The sequence below is a fragment of the Vulpes vulpes genome, chromosome 13 (assembly GCF_048418805.1).
Source record: "Vulpes vulpes isolate BD-2025 chromosome 13, VulVul3, whole genome shotgun sequence".
In the NCBI taxonomy this organism is placed as follows: Eukaryota; Metazoa; Chordata; class Mammalia; order Carnivora; family Canidae; genus Vulpes; species Vulpes vulpes.
The window spans coordinates 154,215,618-154,232,259 of record NC_132792.1 but is presented as its reverse complement, the minus strand read 5'-3'; the positions used below and the strand labels follow the sequence as shown (position 1 = coordinate 154,232,259).

At 52.8% G+C, this 16,642-nt stretch overlaps 1 protein-coding gene and 1 long non-coding RNA gene across 4 annotated transcripts; one reads left to right on the top strand and one right to left on the bottom strand.

Moving 5' to 3' along the window:
• Positions 1-3,959: 3,959 nt before the first annotated feature.
• Positions 3,960-15,963, bottom strand: C13H1orf116 (chromosome 13 C1orf116 homolog). 3 transcript variants are annotated; one of them, XM_072733405.1, is made up of 4 exons: positions 15,825-15,963; positions 10,767-10,949; positions 8,189-8,366; positions 3,960-6,617 (listed from the first exon to the last, which is right to left on the bottom strand). In XM_072733405.1, exons 2-4 carry the CDS (start codon positions 10,869-10,871, stop codon positions 5,200-5,202), a joined length of 1,701 nt encoding a protein of 566 aa, XP_072589506.1. In that variant the 5' UTR covers positions 10,872-10,949; positions 15,825-15,963; the 3' UTR covers positions 3,960-5,199. The 3 variants fall into 3 exon arrangements, with proteins under 3 accessions (XP_072589506.1, XP_072589505.1, XP_072589507.1); XM_072733404.1 differs by lacking the exon at positions 15,825-15,963 and adding an exon at positions 8,482-8,646 and having other exon boundaries at positions 10,767-10,905; XM_072733406.1 differs by lacking the exons at positions 10,767-10,949; positions 15,825-15,963 and adding an exon at positions 10,641-10,758.
• On the top strand, positions 11,729-15,192 carry LOC140595018 (uncharacterized). The gene is made up of 2 exons (XR_011996413.1): positions 11,729-13,999; positions 14,531-15,192. It is a non-coding gene; the product is annotated as an uncharacterized lncRNA (long non-coding RNA).
• Positions 15,964-16,642: the final 679 nt, after the last annotated feature.

Below are 16,642 nucleotides of genomic sequence, written 5' to 3'. Positions count from 1 at the left end.
TGAATAACTATAGGATAACATATAGTTTCCTAAACTTCCCAAGGAAGTTGAAGGAATCAAAAATAAACTGAAGAGGAAATCAAGGTGCAGAGTACCTGGCAGCCTGACTCCTAAGTTTCCACTCTTAGTCAGTAAATGTTCTCAATCCTTTCCCCTCCTCTCTTGCATCTATCACCCACCCATCCACCCAATCACCCATCCACCCATCCTTCCACTCATCCATCCTTCCACCCATCCACCCACTCACCTATCCACCCATCCACCCACCTATCCACCCACTCACCTATCCACCCACCCACCCATCTACCCACTCATCCATCCACACATACATCTTTCCGACTATATCTATATCCACTTATAGATGTAATTCCTTTTTGATTGGGAAGTTGGATTAGATAATTGAAAACTTTTTTTCTAGGTCTTAGGTTCTATGAGGTATATTTTACCCTAGACTCTACTGTGATGTTTGGGAGAGTGTTTACCTTCCTAATTAAGTTGCTTGGATTCATTTTAACATATGTTTCAGAGCTGGCATGGATCTAGGAGATAGTCCAGTCCAAGCTCCCCATTTTACTTAGTCTAGTGACTCACTAAAGTCCATCTTGCCCAGAGCTTTGCCAGGGTTCCACTCTGCTTCAGATTATTTTGAACCCTGGATACATGGCAAGTGCTGAATAAGGACAAAGATCCATATAGGCAATGAGCAAGAGGGAATGGCAGCCTGGAATTAGAATGTCACATGTCACCTCACTTAAATGTCAAGGGTCATTGATGACAATGATGATGGTGGTGGTGGCAATGGTGATGATGGCAAGGTCTCCTGCAACTCACCAGGCCCTTATGACAGAAGGGATGTGGGGAGTCACCCAATACACCTTCTTGCTTCCTGCCAACTAATGCCTGATTCATTCCTGAAAGATGCCTACCTTATTTAGAAAATGCCCCAGAAAGCTTGAAACCTTTCCTAGTCTATCTCTTCCTGATTTGAACCATCATTCGTTCCTGCTATGTGTATTTTTTCTTCATTTTAAAAATGAATAACTATAGAACAGCATTATAGTTCACTGAACCACACAGCAAAAGGAAGTTGAAGAAAGGAAAAAAAAAAGTAAACTACAATGGTCACGGGCCACAAGACCTTGATGATAAATCAAAAGCTGGGTTTGGAAATAGAGAAGTTGGCTTCACTGAGACATAAACACTACATTCACACTGATCCCTTTCTTTTCCAATTCCAGGAATCCTGGCGTGGGTGAAGTTGAGTCACCTGGAGGGTGTGCCAAAGCCTCGTTGGTACTTTGTACTTTTTCTTGCAATAAGGTCTCTCCCATTTCCTCTCAGAACTGAAATTGGGTGAGCTCTTGGCTTCCAACCCTGTCTCCGTTTGGTCCCTTTGAGAAGGAAGAAATAAGGTGCAGAGGACAATACTATCATTTATTGAATACCTACACCATGTCAAGCACTGAGCTTTACACGTGTCACTTGTTTACCTCAATGATATTGAAAGGATGGTATGATCATCCCCATTTTACAGATAAAAACTCCAAGGTCCAGAAAGTTAGAGTCTCAACCCCAGGGTTCCAATATTGGTAAGTGACGGAGGTCAAATTAAGTCCAGATCTTCTTTTTTTTTTTTTTATTGTTAAATTTTATTTTATTTTTTAAAATATTTTTTAAAAAATTTTTAATTGGAGTTCAATTTGCCAACATATAGCATAACACCCAGTGCTCATCCCATCAAGTGCCCCCCTCAGTGCCCGTCACCCAGTCACCCCCACCTGCCCGCTCACCTCCCCTTCCACTGCTCCTTGTTCGTTTCCCAGAGTTAGGGGTCTCTCATGTTTTGTCTCCCTTTCTGATATTTCCCACTCATTTTTTCTCCTTTCCCTTTTATTCCCTTTCACTATTTTCTGTATTCTCCAAAAGAATGAGACCATATGATATTTGTCCTTCTCCAACTGACTTATTTCACTCAGCATAATCCCCTCCAGTCCCATCCACGTCGAAGCAAATGGTGGGTATTTGTCATTTCTAATGATTAAGCCCAGATCTACATGCTCTCTAGTCACTCACATGAGGAAAAGAGCATGGGAGCATTAGAGCCCCATTCCTCCTTAGATTCTGAAATGACCATGGTTTTTCCTGCCCATCCCACTGGTCTCCAACTCCTCCAGTCTGTGACCTTCTTGTTCTGACAGTATGGCCCTCCTCTTCCTGTACATATGATCATGGATCAGGGATGGAGAGGTTCACTTGCACACTTACACAAATTGTAAAGTCTTAACTCTTCACCTCCAGCTTTCGCTCATAACATCAAGTAGGGCCTGCTCTCCACTCCTTCACCTGCCCTTTCTTCCACGGAATTAACACCTACTTTTCCACACCTGTGCAAAGCCAGGTTGCAGGGCCGCCTCTGCCAGACTATGCCTCTCACTCTGGAGGGAGGCACCTGGAGGTGTCTGGGCCCATCTCCTGACTTCTGTGTAGGAGAGCGCTTGTCCTGGTCACACCACGTTGGAGTGCAGGACTCCCAGGGTAGCACATGAGTAGTGATTCAGAGAAGCAGCTGTCAACACAGGTAAGAGCGCAGAGCCCACTGTGCCAGGCTGAGGAGAAGCCAGCTTCAGTGTTTGGCAGATACTTTGTTCCCAGCAGCAGCAAGGCTGTAGCTGAGTTACAAGGCCAAGTGGAAGTAGAGTTGTCATTTGGATTTTTAACATCAAATGACCTTTACAAACTTCCATCCAAAATCTTTCAAAAGGGATAAAACAACAGTGACTCCACTCTCACCTCCACCCAGACAGTTCAGGCTGAGTGAAGAGCAATCCTACATGGATAAAAGAGGAGAGAGAAAACTCTGCGGGTGGGTGTAGCCTCACCTTGGGGATGGCAGGTGTCCCTAGGTGGATTCCCTTGCTCTTCTTCAAAATGATGACAGCTGGGTTCAGGTTTATTATCCTATTCTTGAATCCCAAAGACCTTCTGAAGAGCAAGACGTGCCCTCTGAAGGACGAGGACATGGGGAAGCCAGAAGGGAGTCGCCAGGGTAATGGGCATGTCACCAGATGAGGATGCAGAGCGGGAAGGCAAACTGTATGTGACTCTGTTTTCTTGGGGAGATATTACCTTTACCTGGGAGTGAGGGTTTAAGAGGCTAATTGTGGAAAAAAAAAAAAAAAAAGAGAGAGAGAGAGAGAGAGGCTAATTGTGCTGATTAGCCTTGTACTGATGCTCCCAAGCCTGACAGTCTAGGGAGCACCGAGTTTCCCTCTTAATCAGGGCAATTGAAGAAAATAAAGTGACCAATCCTAGGTTCTCTTGAAATGCACACACGAAGCAGTTCAAACAAACACAGCATGTGGCAAACCAGTCCTCCAGGAGGGCGCCTTCTCTCTTTGGGGGAGTCTGTAATAAGGAATGGCTTGGCCAGTTGTGGGAGTCCCTATCAGCTCTGACAGACCAGGCCCTTACCCAGGGCCAGGAAGGCACCAGGATTTTGGGTGTGTGTGTTTGAGACTGCGAACAGAAACTGTCACACCCACACCCCACATACCATGACTGGGTGGGGCCATCTGTTGTCTGTACCTTAATCTTTTCATCATTTTCAGAATCACTCTGCTTTGACAGTGCTGGGTCCCGAAGGACACAGCCCAGAATGGCTCAGCAGACCTAAAGGGCACCTTTCCGACCGCAGTCCCCTTTTGTCCGCCCCTCACATCTGGGGCTTCTGGGCTCCAACCACAGCCAAGAAGGATATTTCTTTCCTTAGGGGAAGCAGGGGTCATGTCTAGCTGTGTCTGATTTCCGAACTTGTGCCCACAAGCCTGTACCACCTACTCGTGTTACCCTCCTTTGGCATTTTGTCAAGTTGCACAATGTGGTCGGGGAATTGGAGTTCCTGGTGAGTTATTATATCGCTGCTTTCCAAAGACGTGGTAGGAAAAAAACAACACTCGACATGGTCTTGAACGACATTTAATCTCTGACGTTCCAGGAGACACTCGAGGATCGGGAAGGGCCTGAGAGTCGAGCCGTTGACGGTGACTGCTGAGCCTGAGGGTGCGTGTGGATGCACAGAGGCACCGCAGGAGGAGGCATCGTGCGGCGTGGCCTGAGAAGCCAGAGTCCCTGTTCTGCTCCTGAATGGCAGAGTGACCACAGGGGAGTCCCTTCCCCTCCCTAACAGTATGGGACAGGGTTGTCTCTTCTCTAGGACTCCCCCCAACCCCCAGCTCTGATATTCGGGGAATAGCAGAGAATGTACCGTGTTGCCTTCCCATAGAAATGGGCACGTCTACATGCAGAAGCCACGGCTTCCCTTTCCCCACGGCCTAGGCAGAGGCGGCCCCGAGTTCTTTGGTATTTATAGGGCCTCAGGGCTTAGACTCCCATCTCAGCGTGCCCGGGCCTGGGATCCCTCACGTCACGTGCAGGCTGAGATAGGGAGCAGGAGAGTCGGGGACCGCGGCACAGTTCACTCTTGGAGATCTGTCCGGCCCACGACAAGGATCCTCCCCACTGGACGGGTGCTGGGTGGTCACCTCTCCTGCCTTCCCAGGCCAACCGGACCTTGCCTGCTTCCAATCAGCTGACAGTTCTCGTCACAGGGATGTGTCCCACCCTTGGGCCAGGCGGGGAGAAGGCAGTGGGGCAGCAGATGAGACACCCACCCCTGCTGGCACCCCCGTCCAGAAGACCAGAGCGGAGAGAGGGATCCCCCAAGGCATGAGCCGGCCTCCTGCCCTGGGGGCATTCTGGGAGACCCGCATTTCACATGACCCTGACACACCCATCGTGTCGTCGGGCTTTTTATTCCTCGGGCTTAGCCGCCCATGTCTTCTCAGCTGTGGCTGGGCTGAATCCATGCTGCATGAGCAAGTCTCCAAGACGAGCACAACTGTGAGCGACGACTCGCTGCGTCCTATAAATAGCTTCAGTGATACACGCAGCCCGGAATACACACACGCACATGCATGCACACGCATGCACACGCAGGCTGTCTCGTGGAAATCATCTTCGGGATGATTCGGGCAGGCACTCGACAGCACAGCGCGCTGGGTATGAACGTCCGCGTATGCTCCGAGTCCCGTCTCCCCCCTTCGCCCCAGCGAGGGGAGCCCCCTGGAGAGAAGCCTGCTCGCCCGAGCTCTGAGCGGGAGGCCGGGAGGCCCGGGCCTCCTGGTCCTCGTGTGGCCGCGACTACTCCTTCAACAGGCCCAGCTTCTTCAGGGCTTCCCTTCTGTGCTCGTCAGGGACGCCTTTGGGGGAGATCTTGACACTGACGCAGGGGGGGCGAGGCAGCCTGTCGCGGCCCTGCCCTTGGAAGGACGAGCGCTTGGAGGCGCTGGGCTGCTGCAGCTCGGCCAGCTCGGCCACCCGGACCCCTGCGAAGTCCTTCCCGGTGCCCAGGGACGCCGGGCGGGGCCGTGTGTTCCGCAGGACGTTGGGAGACACCTTGCCCAAGAAGGAGTCTCTGCCCAGGGACGAGCTGGTTTGGGGGCTGGGGTCCTTCTCAGCCGGGAGGCGGCTGCCCAGGCCCACGCCCGAGCGCTCCAGGGTGTTGGACTTGAAGCTCATCTGTCTCAGGCCGGGGATGCTGCTCTCCTGGAGCGTCAGCGCCGGGTCGGGCCTCCGCTGGGTCAGGGGGCCGCCGGCCGCCGGGGCCTTAGGGATGGGGATGGGCCTGGATTTGGCAGCGGGCAGCGGCGGAGAGGCCTGGGCCGGGGCCTGGGCTGGGGCCGGGGTCGGGGCCGGGGTTGGGGCCGAGGTCAGAGCCGAGGTCGGGGCCGGGGTCGGGGCTGGGGCCGAGGTCAGAGCAGAGGTCGGGACCGGGGTCGGGGCTGGGGCCGGGGCCGAGGTAGGGGCCGAGGTCAGGGTCGGGGCCCGCGTGGGGGCAGGGCCCGGAGCCGCGCCAGCAGGTGCAGAGGCCTGGGGGCCAGGCCTGGGCCACGGGCCGGGGCAGCCGGTGCGGCCACTGAAGTGGGGTCCGGGCTGGTCCTGGTCCTGGGGTAACCCCAGCTTCTCCAGCGCCTCCCGGCGCGCCCTCCTCTGCTCCTGCAGCGAGGTGGCAGCAGGGCCCGAGTCTCCGGGGCCGCCGTCGGGGTGGCGGGACAGCCAGTTCTGGGGCTCGCCGTGGAGCCCGCTCCGACTGCTCTTCAGGACGATATTGGGGGGCAGCTTCCGGGGCTTGGGGGCCGGGAGCGGGGCCAGCCGGGCACTGGGGTCCACGCCCGCGGGGCTGGCAGCATCGTGGGCTCTTGCAGCCTGGGACCCCGGGGTGGGGGGAGGCGCGGGGCCGCCCTCCTGGGGCTCCTGCCACATGGCCTTTGTCGCCGGGGGGCTGAGGGCCCGCGGCCCCGGGTGGCTGTCGCGGGAGGCCCCGCCTGCCTGAGCCTCAGCACCTGGGCCCTCCGGCAGGTGCTCAGGCTCCCCGGGGCCGCTGGTGGGCCGGCTGCTCCTCCCGAGGTCCTGGCCGCTGCCGATGCGGATATTTCTGGGGAGGCTATAGGAGCCAGACCTGGGGCCCAGGCCCTGGGGCTCAGGCAGGCGGGGTGGCCCGGCCGGAGGCCCTCTCCTGGGCTCTGGGCCGCGGGGCGCGCTCCTCTCCGCTGGGTGTCCTGCAAGGGTCGGGAGAACAGGCACAGAAGAGTGGGTGCAGTGAGAACCCCCTGCCCAGGGCAGGCACATCCTTCCTGAGCTCCCACCTCGCCTTAACCGCGGGGTGTACGCTTTGCGGAGTCTCTGCTAAGGGGCCCCCTGTTGCCTGGATATCACTTACATGGACAGATGGACACTAGCAGACTCCCTACAACCAAGGATTAATTTTTCATGGCGGTTGGGGAAGGAGCAGCTGCACAGAACTCCCGTCCTGGCCTCGGGCTCCTCCCAGCCCTCTACAGAAACACGGGGGGGCGGGGGGGGGGACACGGACTCAGCACACCCACTAGCTATCCTGGGGAGCCCAGGTCACTGAGTCTTGGGGAAACTCTGAACACGAATAGCACCAACAGCTGACATGCTCTTGCTGTGACCAGACTTGCCTTCCTCCGCCTTCACTTTCTTTTCTTTTCTTTTCTTTTTTTTTTAATATTTTATTTATTTATTTTTCATGAGAGACACAGAGAGAAAAAGGCAGAGACACAGGCAGAGGGAGAAGCAGGCTCCATGCAGGGAGCCTGATGTGGGACTCGATCCCGGATCCCAGGATGACAGCCTGAGCCAAAGGCAGATGCTTAACCACTGAGCCACCCGGGTGTCCCCCCACCTTCACTTTCTATGAGCACCTGAATGGCTCTGTGATGGCCACAGCTGTCCCCACACTGGAGAGTGACATGGGCTCTTTCTTTCCAGCAAGCGAGGCAGGTGCCTCAGGCCCCCTGGGCCAGGGAATCAGTCTCAGGGAGCAGTGGCGTCCTCGTCCCCACTTACTGGCCTATGTCCATGGAGGGCCTAACACACTGTCGGGACTCCTGGGTGGCTCAGCGGTTGGGTGCCTGCCTTCCCTGCATGGAGCCTGCTTCTCCCTCTGCCTGTGTCCCTGCCTCTCTCTCTCTCTCAGTCTGTGTCTCTCATGAATAAATAAATAAATCTTTAAAAAAAAACACACACACATTGTCAATCAATGTTTGCTAAATGAATGAATAAATGGTCGTAGTCGCTATGTCAGCAGGCTGTCCTCAGGAGTCAAGTGCCCGCTCACTCTGGGACACATGATCCCACAGTCACAGCCACACGTGTGTACCATCCTGTCCCCCTTCTACTGAGCCTCAGTACCACGGGCTCTCCACACTCCGTCACAAGAGCCACGAGGCACCACCCACTGAGGCTAAGGGAGCCCTTCCCTCCTATCTCTTGCAGCCTCCTTCTCCTGGATCATCCAGATTAGCTCTCCAGAATCACTCAGTGTCCCCAGAGCAACACCCACCCCTCCCTGCCTCCCTCCCCCGCCTCTTGGTCAAGTCTCTTCAGGATGTCTCTGGGAGAGAGTGGGAGCTGGTCAAACCCTCCCAGGCCTCCGACAATTCACAGGCAGCCCGAGAAGCCGGCCTGTGAGCAGTCCCTCGTCCTCTCCCCAGGACAAGGCCTCATTCCAGCCGGGAGGGAGCGGGAGAGGAGGCCTGTTGCTCCCTCTCAGCCCAAGGCCCTGAGAGTGGAGGCTGCCCGGGCCTCTGGGTCGGGCCTCTCTTACCCTGGGGGGCAGGCTGGGCTGCAGGCGGCACTCGGGGGGCTCGGGGAGCTGCGTCTTGCTCAGACTCGTCGGTGGACAGCCCGCTGTCAGCCTCAGTGTCCAGTGAGCCGATGGTCTCCTCCAGGAAGAGCAGACACTCTTTCTCTTCAGCGGACAGGAAGTCGTAGCTGCTGTCACCCTGGAATGAGGTGTGGAGGACCGAGAGGATGAGGGACTGTGAGAGGGAGCTCCCCTGAAACTGGTGGGGCCCAGAACCACCCTGCGCCCTGAAGGAATGCTGAAGAGCTGGAAACCTTTCCAGGAGGCTTCTCCGCAAACTGTGCAAACTGTGCAGGTGTTGCCGCCTGAAACCGCAGGCCCGGACGGGGGCAGGGATGCGGGGCCGAGGGCCCACGAGCACCCATCGTGGGGCAGCCAGGTGGCAGTTGACCTTTCTTGGCTCAGTCCTGGGTGGAAGGCTGGGGGGAACAGATCAGAAGCGGTCCCAGGTTCTAATTCCAATTCCTCTGTATGAGGAATTGCCAAGCATTTCACGTTATATGTCTCCGATTTAGCTCTAAATTACACGGACAACAGAATGATTTGACCATAAACTTGAACGGTATGTTTTTAACTTTCAAAGTACTTTTGCATACGCAACTGGTATGTCAAGGACGGTATGAGGGACAAACAAGAAACTGTGGCCAACCACCGGCCGGCAGGCCAATGGGAACTGTGGTATGAGTAGCCACAGATAAATTTACTAAATAATGTACACTTGACTTTGCAACACATTCCATGCAGGATTTTTTCCTTTGTGTATTTGCTCTCTTGATGGCATTCGGCGCTGGCTAACATTCAAATAAGTGTGCATTTCTTAAGCAAATATTAACTTGAGGAGGGGAGGGCAGAGAAACTGGACGGGTGTGGGAGGAGGAGAGGGCAACATGGTGTGAAATATCAAGTAGATTTTAAAGTAAATAATTGTCATGATGAAAAAGCACAGAGGGATGTTTGGGAAAGAGTGTTATGGCCACTTCCAATGGTTACTGCTTGTGTCCTATGAGGCCAGCAAGATCCACAGAAGAGTCCCTCTCTAAAGTTGGAAGTTGAAGGGAAAACCAAAAAAGGCAAATGGAGATGTAAGAGATTTATTTGGCCTGAGTCCCTTCTTGGCATGTATCTCCACCTTCTTCCTAATATTTGAGATACTTCAGAGTTACATATTCTCCAGACCCACTCAGATGGCCTGGGAAGATTTCGAGACGGCCCTAAATATATCCTAGGAGATGGTTGTTGGAATAACCCTACCAGCTCCCCTGGCTCCTTAAGGAGCCACCTGTCTGTTGACAAGAGTGAAGATTCCATGTTTAAGGAAGCCTCAGACATACCCTTGGGAACCCTGAAGTCGATTCCAGGGGTTCCCTGAACAAAATCTTCTTTACTGCCCTTTTCTTCCTCAAGTAGCCAAGGATAAGCCAACCCTGACTTTCTCCTTTCTGGATGATGTACTCGGGAAACCTTTAATCCCCGTCACATTCTGTGTCCAGTAGTATGTAACTGCTCATATTGTTCTCAGCCTAATAGAAACAGGAAATTGTCTCTGTGGTCCCACCATCTCAGGTCAAGAAGAAATTATACCCAGGTTGCCTGCACTTTGGATTGTGTGTGTGTGTGTGTGTGTGTGTGTGTGTGTGTGTGTCCTGCTTTCTCTGCTCGATTTTTACATATTGTTGGCATTTGGTAGAGATTCTTATAATCCTTAAATTTCCAAGCACCTCCATAGGATATAAAGCAATAAAACATAAATTGTCAAGGCTTATTATGTATGTGACGAACACCAAGAACAAAGCAACGCTTACATCCGGATATAGGGCAGACCTACTCTTTCACACCAGCCTCACAGCAACTGAGACTTAAATTCTTTCCCAGAAACATTACAATTTACTTCACGCCACTCACAAACAGTTACACACGGTGACTTTGGAAGATTCTGAATCTCTGCTGGTAGACACGGGCTATTTCTTTTCTCTACAGAGGCATGTGCTAAGTGTTTGTCATTCACTCCCCCAGAACCCCATGAATTCCGTGTTTGCATTATCCCCACCTTAAAATTGAGGAGACGGAAGCTTACAGAAATTAAGTAATTTGCCCAAGGTCATCGGGCTTGTAGGTAGAGAAATTCAGACCTGCTTGGCTCCAGAACCCAGGCTCCTAATTACTCTGTCCCCTTTGATCTCTGCGAAAGGAATGCGGCCTGCTGCAGGGGACTTCAGGACTACAGGGCTCCAGGGATCTGCGATCCACCATCCATCCTAGTGCCACCAGGCCCCCAGATCGCTGGCCCTCACCCCCACCTCAACTTTGTCCCCAATGAATGAAAACTGGGAGCAAGTCTCATGGGTCCTACTGCTCTCAGGGGCCGTCCCACCCTCGTCTCTAGAAAACCAGGGTGACTCAGAGGCAGAAATACCAAGGGGTGTGATTCACTCTCTGATGAGGAAGATGAAAGCGGAGGAGCAGTGAGGCCGGGCCGGCGGGCAGGGCAGGGCAGGGCAGGAGCAGCGAGCAGGCCAGGCTGCGGACAGAGGGTACGTACAGATCCCGAGCGGGTGGCCGTGGTGCTCATGATGCTGTCGCAGCTGCCGACGCGGGTCCCGGGTTCCGAGCCAGGCCCCGCTGGCCACAGCTGGCTCTGGGGCATCGCCCGAAGCAAGTGCAGGGGCGGTGAAAGGGGCTCCCAGGGGGGAAGCGAAGGCAGTGGACAATGTCCCAAGCCGGCCTGAAAAGAGAAGAATCAAAGCCACGTGTGAGCCGGGCTGAGGCTCTCCGGCAAGGCGGCAGGGACACCAAGCAAGCAGGGGGCTGGCGGCAAGGGGCTGGCAGCGCCAGCACCCAAGGCCCGGCCTGGGGAAGGGCACAGAAGCGGGCTCACCCACATGCGGGGGGGTGGGGTGGGGGGCAGTGTAGGCAGGAAGGAAGGAGATTCCATCACTTCCCCAGTGGCCGTTGCTCTCGGAACCGGGGGCCTCCCCTACATGTCCTCGACTGCGAGCCATCAGGACAGAGGGGCTAGGAGCTTGGGTCCTGGAGGTAGTCAGATCTGGATTCAAGTCCCACTTCTGCCATCTACAGTTATGTGACCTGAGGCAAATTACGCCTGGACTCCGTTTTTTCTCATTAAAACAGGTTAACGTAGGATTGAAGGAGAACAGTTAGCACAGCTTAGTTGGTAGTAAACACTCACTTGATGAATAAGAGAAGAGCTGCTACTGTTCTCGTAATAAGAACAAGGCAAGATCCATCTAGGATCCACGTAAATCGAGGTAAGGCAACGAGAGTTTAGAAGAGGAGGGTTGGGGTTAAATGGGAGAGAAGGAACTCGGGGCCGTCAATAATAGCAGCTGCATAGGGTCGTCATGAGCATGGACTGAAATAGTGCACACAGAACACGTCGTGCAGTAACTGCTGGCTGCCGTCAGAGCCAACACCGTCCCCCTCCCACCCCCACCACAACTGCCACCAAGCGGCAACCTGAGCTAGGGGGCAGGCACAGGACCCCAGAGGCTGCCACAAACCCGGTCTCCCTCCTGTGCACCGCCCCCTGACACTGAGCTTATTTCCAGTGAGGTTCCCCAACCCTCGCCAAGTGAACAAGAGAAATGTGCTGTGTAACTTCCTCCCGGACTCCAACCCATAGGGGAAAACGGTTTCAACTTCGCTGTATCAATAGTGATAACAAAGGAAGGCAGTGCCATCTTCCTTCTGAAGATCTCAAGCTCTGGAAAGGCCAGAGGTGACTCTCCCATGTTAAAATGAAATCCCGGAACAGTTACGTTCAAAAGACGGTTGCAAGGTCCAGTTGAGAGTTTGGGGAGAGCTAGGATCAGAATCCAGTTTGTCTGATTCTGAATCCTACTTTTTCCTGTGACACCATGCTGGATTTTTGACTACCTTTTGACTACCCGATACTAGGTAAAATGTCCTAGGAAAAACGTGTTCTACTGGAGATCTTGGGACCTGGGGTTTGGATCCCAGGGAGGTTGTCCCTTTGGCCTCTGCCAATAACTGCTTCCAGGGCCAAGTCAGGTTTGGGCTGGGTGAGTCAGCCTGCCAACCCTGCAGAGCTGATAAGCACAAGGCCTCATGGGGCTCCTCTCCTGCTTTCAGGGAGGCCTGCAAGTGGGGCAGGTAGGGAGGAGCAGGACAATGAGGGGAAAAAGAGGAAAAAAATCCCAGTGAGCCAGACACATGGAGTTCATAAGGGTCCATAGAGACAGGACCAGAGGGGACAGAGATGCCAAAGAAGCCCAGAGAGAAATCAACTTCGGGCAAGACGGCTCATAAGGTTTCTTCCTAAGGCTACTTTCCCAATCTCCAGAACCCCAAAGAAACAGGAACATGAGAAGTCATGTGGATGGGGTTCAGTCACCTTAGCTATCCACCCCATTCATGACCATCTAGATTCAGAAGGTACTAACTCATCCTTGACATTCTGCAGGGCTGAGGCCATTACAACCAAAGAAACCCATTTCTCACAAGCCTAGGCACGCAGAAGGCACTCGAAAAATGCTAGACAAATAGCCCTGTCATCTGTTCTAGTAACTATTGAGTTAAGCTGTTGGAAGATCTCTATTTATTTATTTTTTTTTGGCTTCTACTCTATTACTATAAACTCTTAAGTATTTTACTGCCCTGAGAACAGGTGGCTCGGTGGCATTGGGGCCACGCTTCAGTTAAACTAACATTTCTGAGCCCCTGAGAGGCATGGGGCAAGCAACACTTGTGAGGCAAAGACACTGTTTCCAAGCAGTCAGTGTAAATCCAAGGGTCTACTTTTTTTATCTGTAAAATTATAGATAACTAATGGCAATAATTATCATTACCGTATTAATCATTGGGGCTAATATAATATTCTCTGTGAATGGGTGACCAGATGTTGCCTCTTTCTTTTCAAAGACAATTACTACCCTTGATCTTCCAAGGATGCTTCAGACTGTCCGGCGGCTTGTAGCCTCTCCTTCCTCCCAGGGCCACCTATCACACGCACATTTTGGAACTAAGGACAGCCTAAAGTAGCCAGGAGAGAGACGCGGTGTCAATAGCACTGCTTCAAAAACACACAGCGCGGTGAAGCCCCCAAAATGCCTTCAGATATGCTAATGAGATCTTCAGAATAGCCTGATAACAGGCAAGATGCGATACTTTCTTCTTTGACAGATGAGAAATCAGAGGCTCTTTCCCCTTCTCCCTCCCAAAGGGAAACGGGATGACATATAACGGCATAGACAGGGCTGCCTGTGGATCCCGGCCCCTCCGGAGATGCAAGAGGGTCTTGAACCTAAGGAAAGATCATTGGTCCCCCTGACTAAACACTAAGAGCTCTAAGGTCACCCTTCTACTTCACGCCTTAAACCCTCTAAATTACCTGATTCCACGTAATGCTTCCAGATCAGCTTTTTGCCCCCGCAAAAGGTATTTGCAGAGTAAACAAATGACACCAAATGCCACTGAAGACCCTGTCACCCACCAGACACTACATAATCACCGCAGAAGTGAACCTGAACCTGAAACCAAGGTCAAATGAGCCCTGAGGCACTTGTCTCCATGCCACATTTTCCGATCCAAAGAGTCAGAACCCCAAGAGTCTCTTCTCTTCGTCCCACCCTTGCACCCTTGCACCCTCCCTCCCCGCTCCGGCCTGACCTGGATGTTACATTTCCTTCCACCAACTTTACAACCTTGAAACTTGGGGGCTATTTCAGGGCAGCCATTGAGACCTGAGGTATTCCGACCTGATAAGAAGCCAGAGAAACAAGCAAAACACTCAAGGTGAGAGTTTGCTATCTTTGCACCCTTGACCTCTTGGAGGGGTTGGAGGGGAGGAGGAAGTGCGTTGTAGAATACACGCGCAGCCTATGGTCTGGGCCACCCGTGCAAAAGCACGTTAAATATTAACTACTCCACCGAAACCAGCCAAGTCTTGGAGGAGAGTAAATAAAGAGCATGTGGAGTGCTGGCAGGGGGGGTGGGGGGTGGGGGCTGCGCAGGCCTCCAGCCCCATTCCTGTTTGGCTTCTGTGTGCCTTCCAACCGGGCCCAAGGTCCCCTTGTCGCCCTCCCGCCGTGAACCCACCCCCGTATCTCCAACAGCTCAGCCCCTTCCCCCACCAGTCGAGGAGATTTCCTATTTCCCTCAGACCAAGTGTCTCTCCTCCCTGACTGTCCAGGCCTCGGGCTGGGGAGCATCCCAAGGAAGATGGCAGGGGGACTAACAGTTGCATGGGGACTATATGCTTCTCCACGAGCACAGGGTCAGGTTTCTGAGTGTGTTTAGTCAACGTTATCATCTCCTATTTCGCAGGTGGGTTGGAGGCAAGGGCAGGTGGAAACGTCTTCTGCACTTGTCTATGGAAGAGCTTTGTTCCATACACAGTTCTCTCATCACCACGAGCTCGCCATCTACGGCGGCCTCTGTCCGTGAGTCTGCCGGGCCGGTTCTGTGGTGTGGGCTTAGCTGAAACCAAGAGTTGGCCAGGACTGGCAACCCAACACATTTGCTCAGGGCTTGCGGGTGCCAGGCCCTTGGAGCCGGGCACCGCGCTGTCCCCACTTTGCTCCTTCCTGCAGCAGGAGGACAAGAGGTGAAGTGAGGGGTCAGAATGTGACCCCCCTGGATGCCACCCCCAGCCCAAGGTGGCTAATGGAGAACTGACCAGCTACTCTGAACTGACTTGGACATCTGGCTTCCCCGTGCAGGGAAACCTGCCACGCATACCGTCCGCTGGGACACCTGGAGGAAAACAAAGCAAAGCCACCACAGTGGTCTGCTCCTGCTCTCTAGGGACGGCCACACGGCTTTGCCCCGAGCCCGCCGAGAACTCCAACCACTCAGGTACCACTGGGAAAGATGAAGGTGGGTGAGGTCCCGCCACAGCGTAGCGAGCGGCTGCTTGCCAGTCTCTGTGACTAGTAGTTGGAACCTTAACTGGGTCGAATCCAAATAAACTCAACTTTGCAACTGGATTATCCATGGGTTTTCCAAAGATGAACTGGTAGTCTGAGTTGGGAGTCTTCCCAGCTTCACATGCCCTTACAAACAACCTAGCACAGCTCATCCTTTACACGCTTGTCCATACACAGCTCCATTATCACGGTACCATTATTGAACACACACACAACACTGCACCCTTTATTTAAGTAAAGATACACATTGAGTTGATAAACCACGAGACAATTTCCTGTGAGAAATGCAATGGAGAAACTAAGGCCCTCTCCTCCCCTGGGTGATCCCCCATTTTGAATCCCTGTACTCCCAACTCTTCCTTTCCAAAATCACAACTTCAATTGCTCAGAGAAGGAAATTTCCAAAACAAGCCAATTTTATTTTTCTGGTTGTCTGCAAAATAACGCTGATCCAACCAAAAGAGGCAGATGGGGAAAAAAAAATGCATCCCAGCCCTGGTCTCCACAAAAACATTCCAATCTCAAGAAGCTACCAGGCTACTCTGATCCGACTGGACTCAGAAGTTGAGGAGCAGAGAGGAAAGCCCCCTGGCTGGGATGTACAGGGCTCCCCACAGCCCTGTGGCTGACTTCCCACGAAGCACCCCCTTCTTGCTGCAGAATAAGCAATAGTTGGTTAGTGATTAACTCACCTTCACTGGATGAGGGGCTGAAGAGAGGAAGGAAATATCCTTTTATTTCAACGGGCAGAGACGGAGACAGAGACTGCTTCCCCTCCCTTCCACTGTTTTCTTCTTTTGACCTCCTCCAGACTTACCTGGACAGGTAAATGCTTCATCTGCGCTGCCCCACCCTACCCTGCCACTGACTCACAGCCAATCCCAGCCTTCCCTCCCTACTTCTCATTCCAGCTGTTTCTGGCAGGGAGGGCGTGGGAAGGGAAATGGGCAGGGCCGGGCTGCTCTCACGTAGCCAATCATCTCTTGCCGCCCCCCCCCCCCCTTTTTAGAGTGAATAAAGAGCCCTTAAACGGAAAAAAAAGAAAGAAGAAAGAAAGAAAGAAAGAAAGAAAGAAAGAAAGAAAGAAAGAAAGAAAGAAAGAAAGAAAGAAAGAAAGAAAGAAAGAAAGAAAGAAAGAAAGAAAGAAAGAAAGGAAGAAAGAAAGAAGGAAGGAAGGAAGGAAGGAAGGAAGGAAGGAAGGAAGGGAGGAAGGAAGGGAAATAGGAAGGCTGGAAGGAGAAGAGACGCGTTTGGGCTCAGACTGGAAGAGGAGAGTTGGCAGGAAGGGAATAGGTAAAAGATATTATTTTAAATTTTTGATATAAAGAAACAGGCAGTATGCTTTCCTTTGTGTCTGCTTGAAACTTGGTTTTCTATCTGGAATTGCCTTCCTTTCCTCAGAGATAAGTATTGCCCTGAATTCTCCAAGTTAAAATCCGCTGTGACCAGTTTTGTCAACAGCTTTTCTAGCTGTTCAGAAGCACTTTCACCCTCAAGCCTGGTCCTAGCA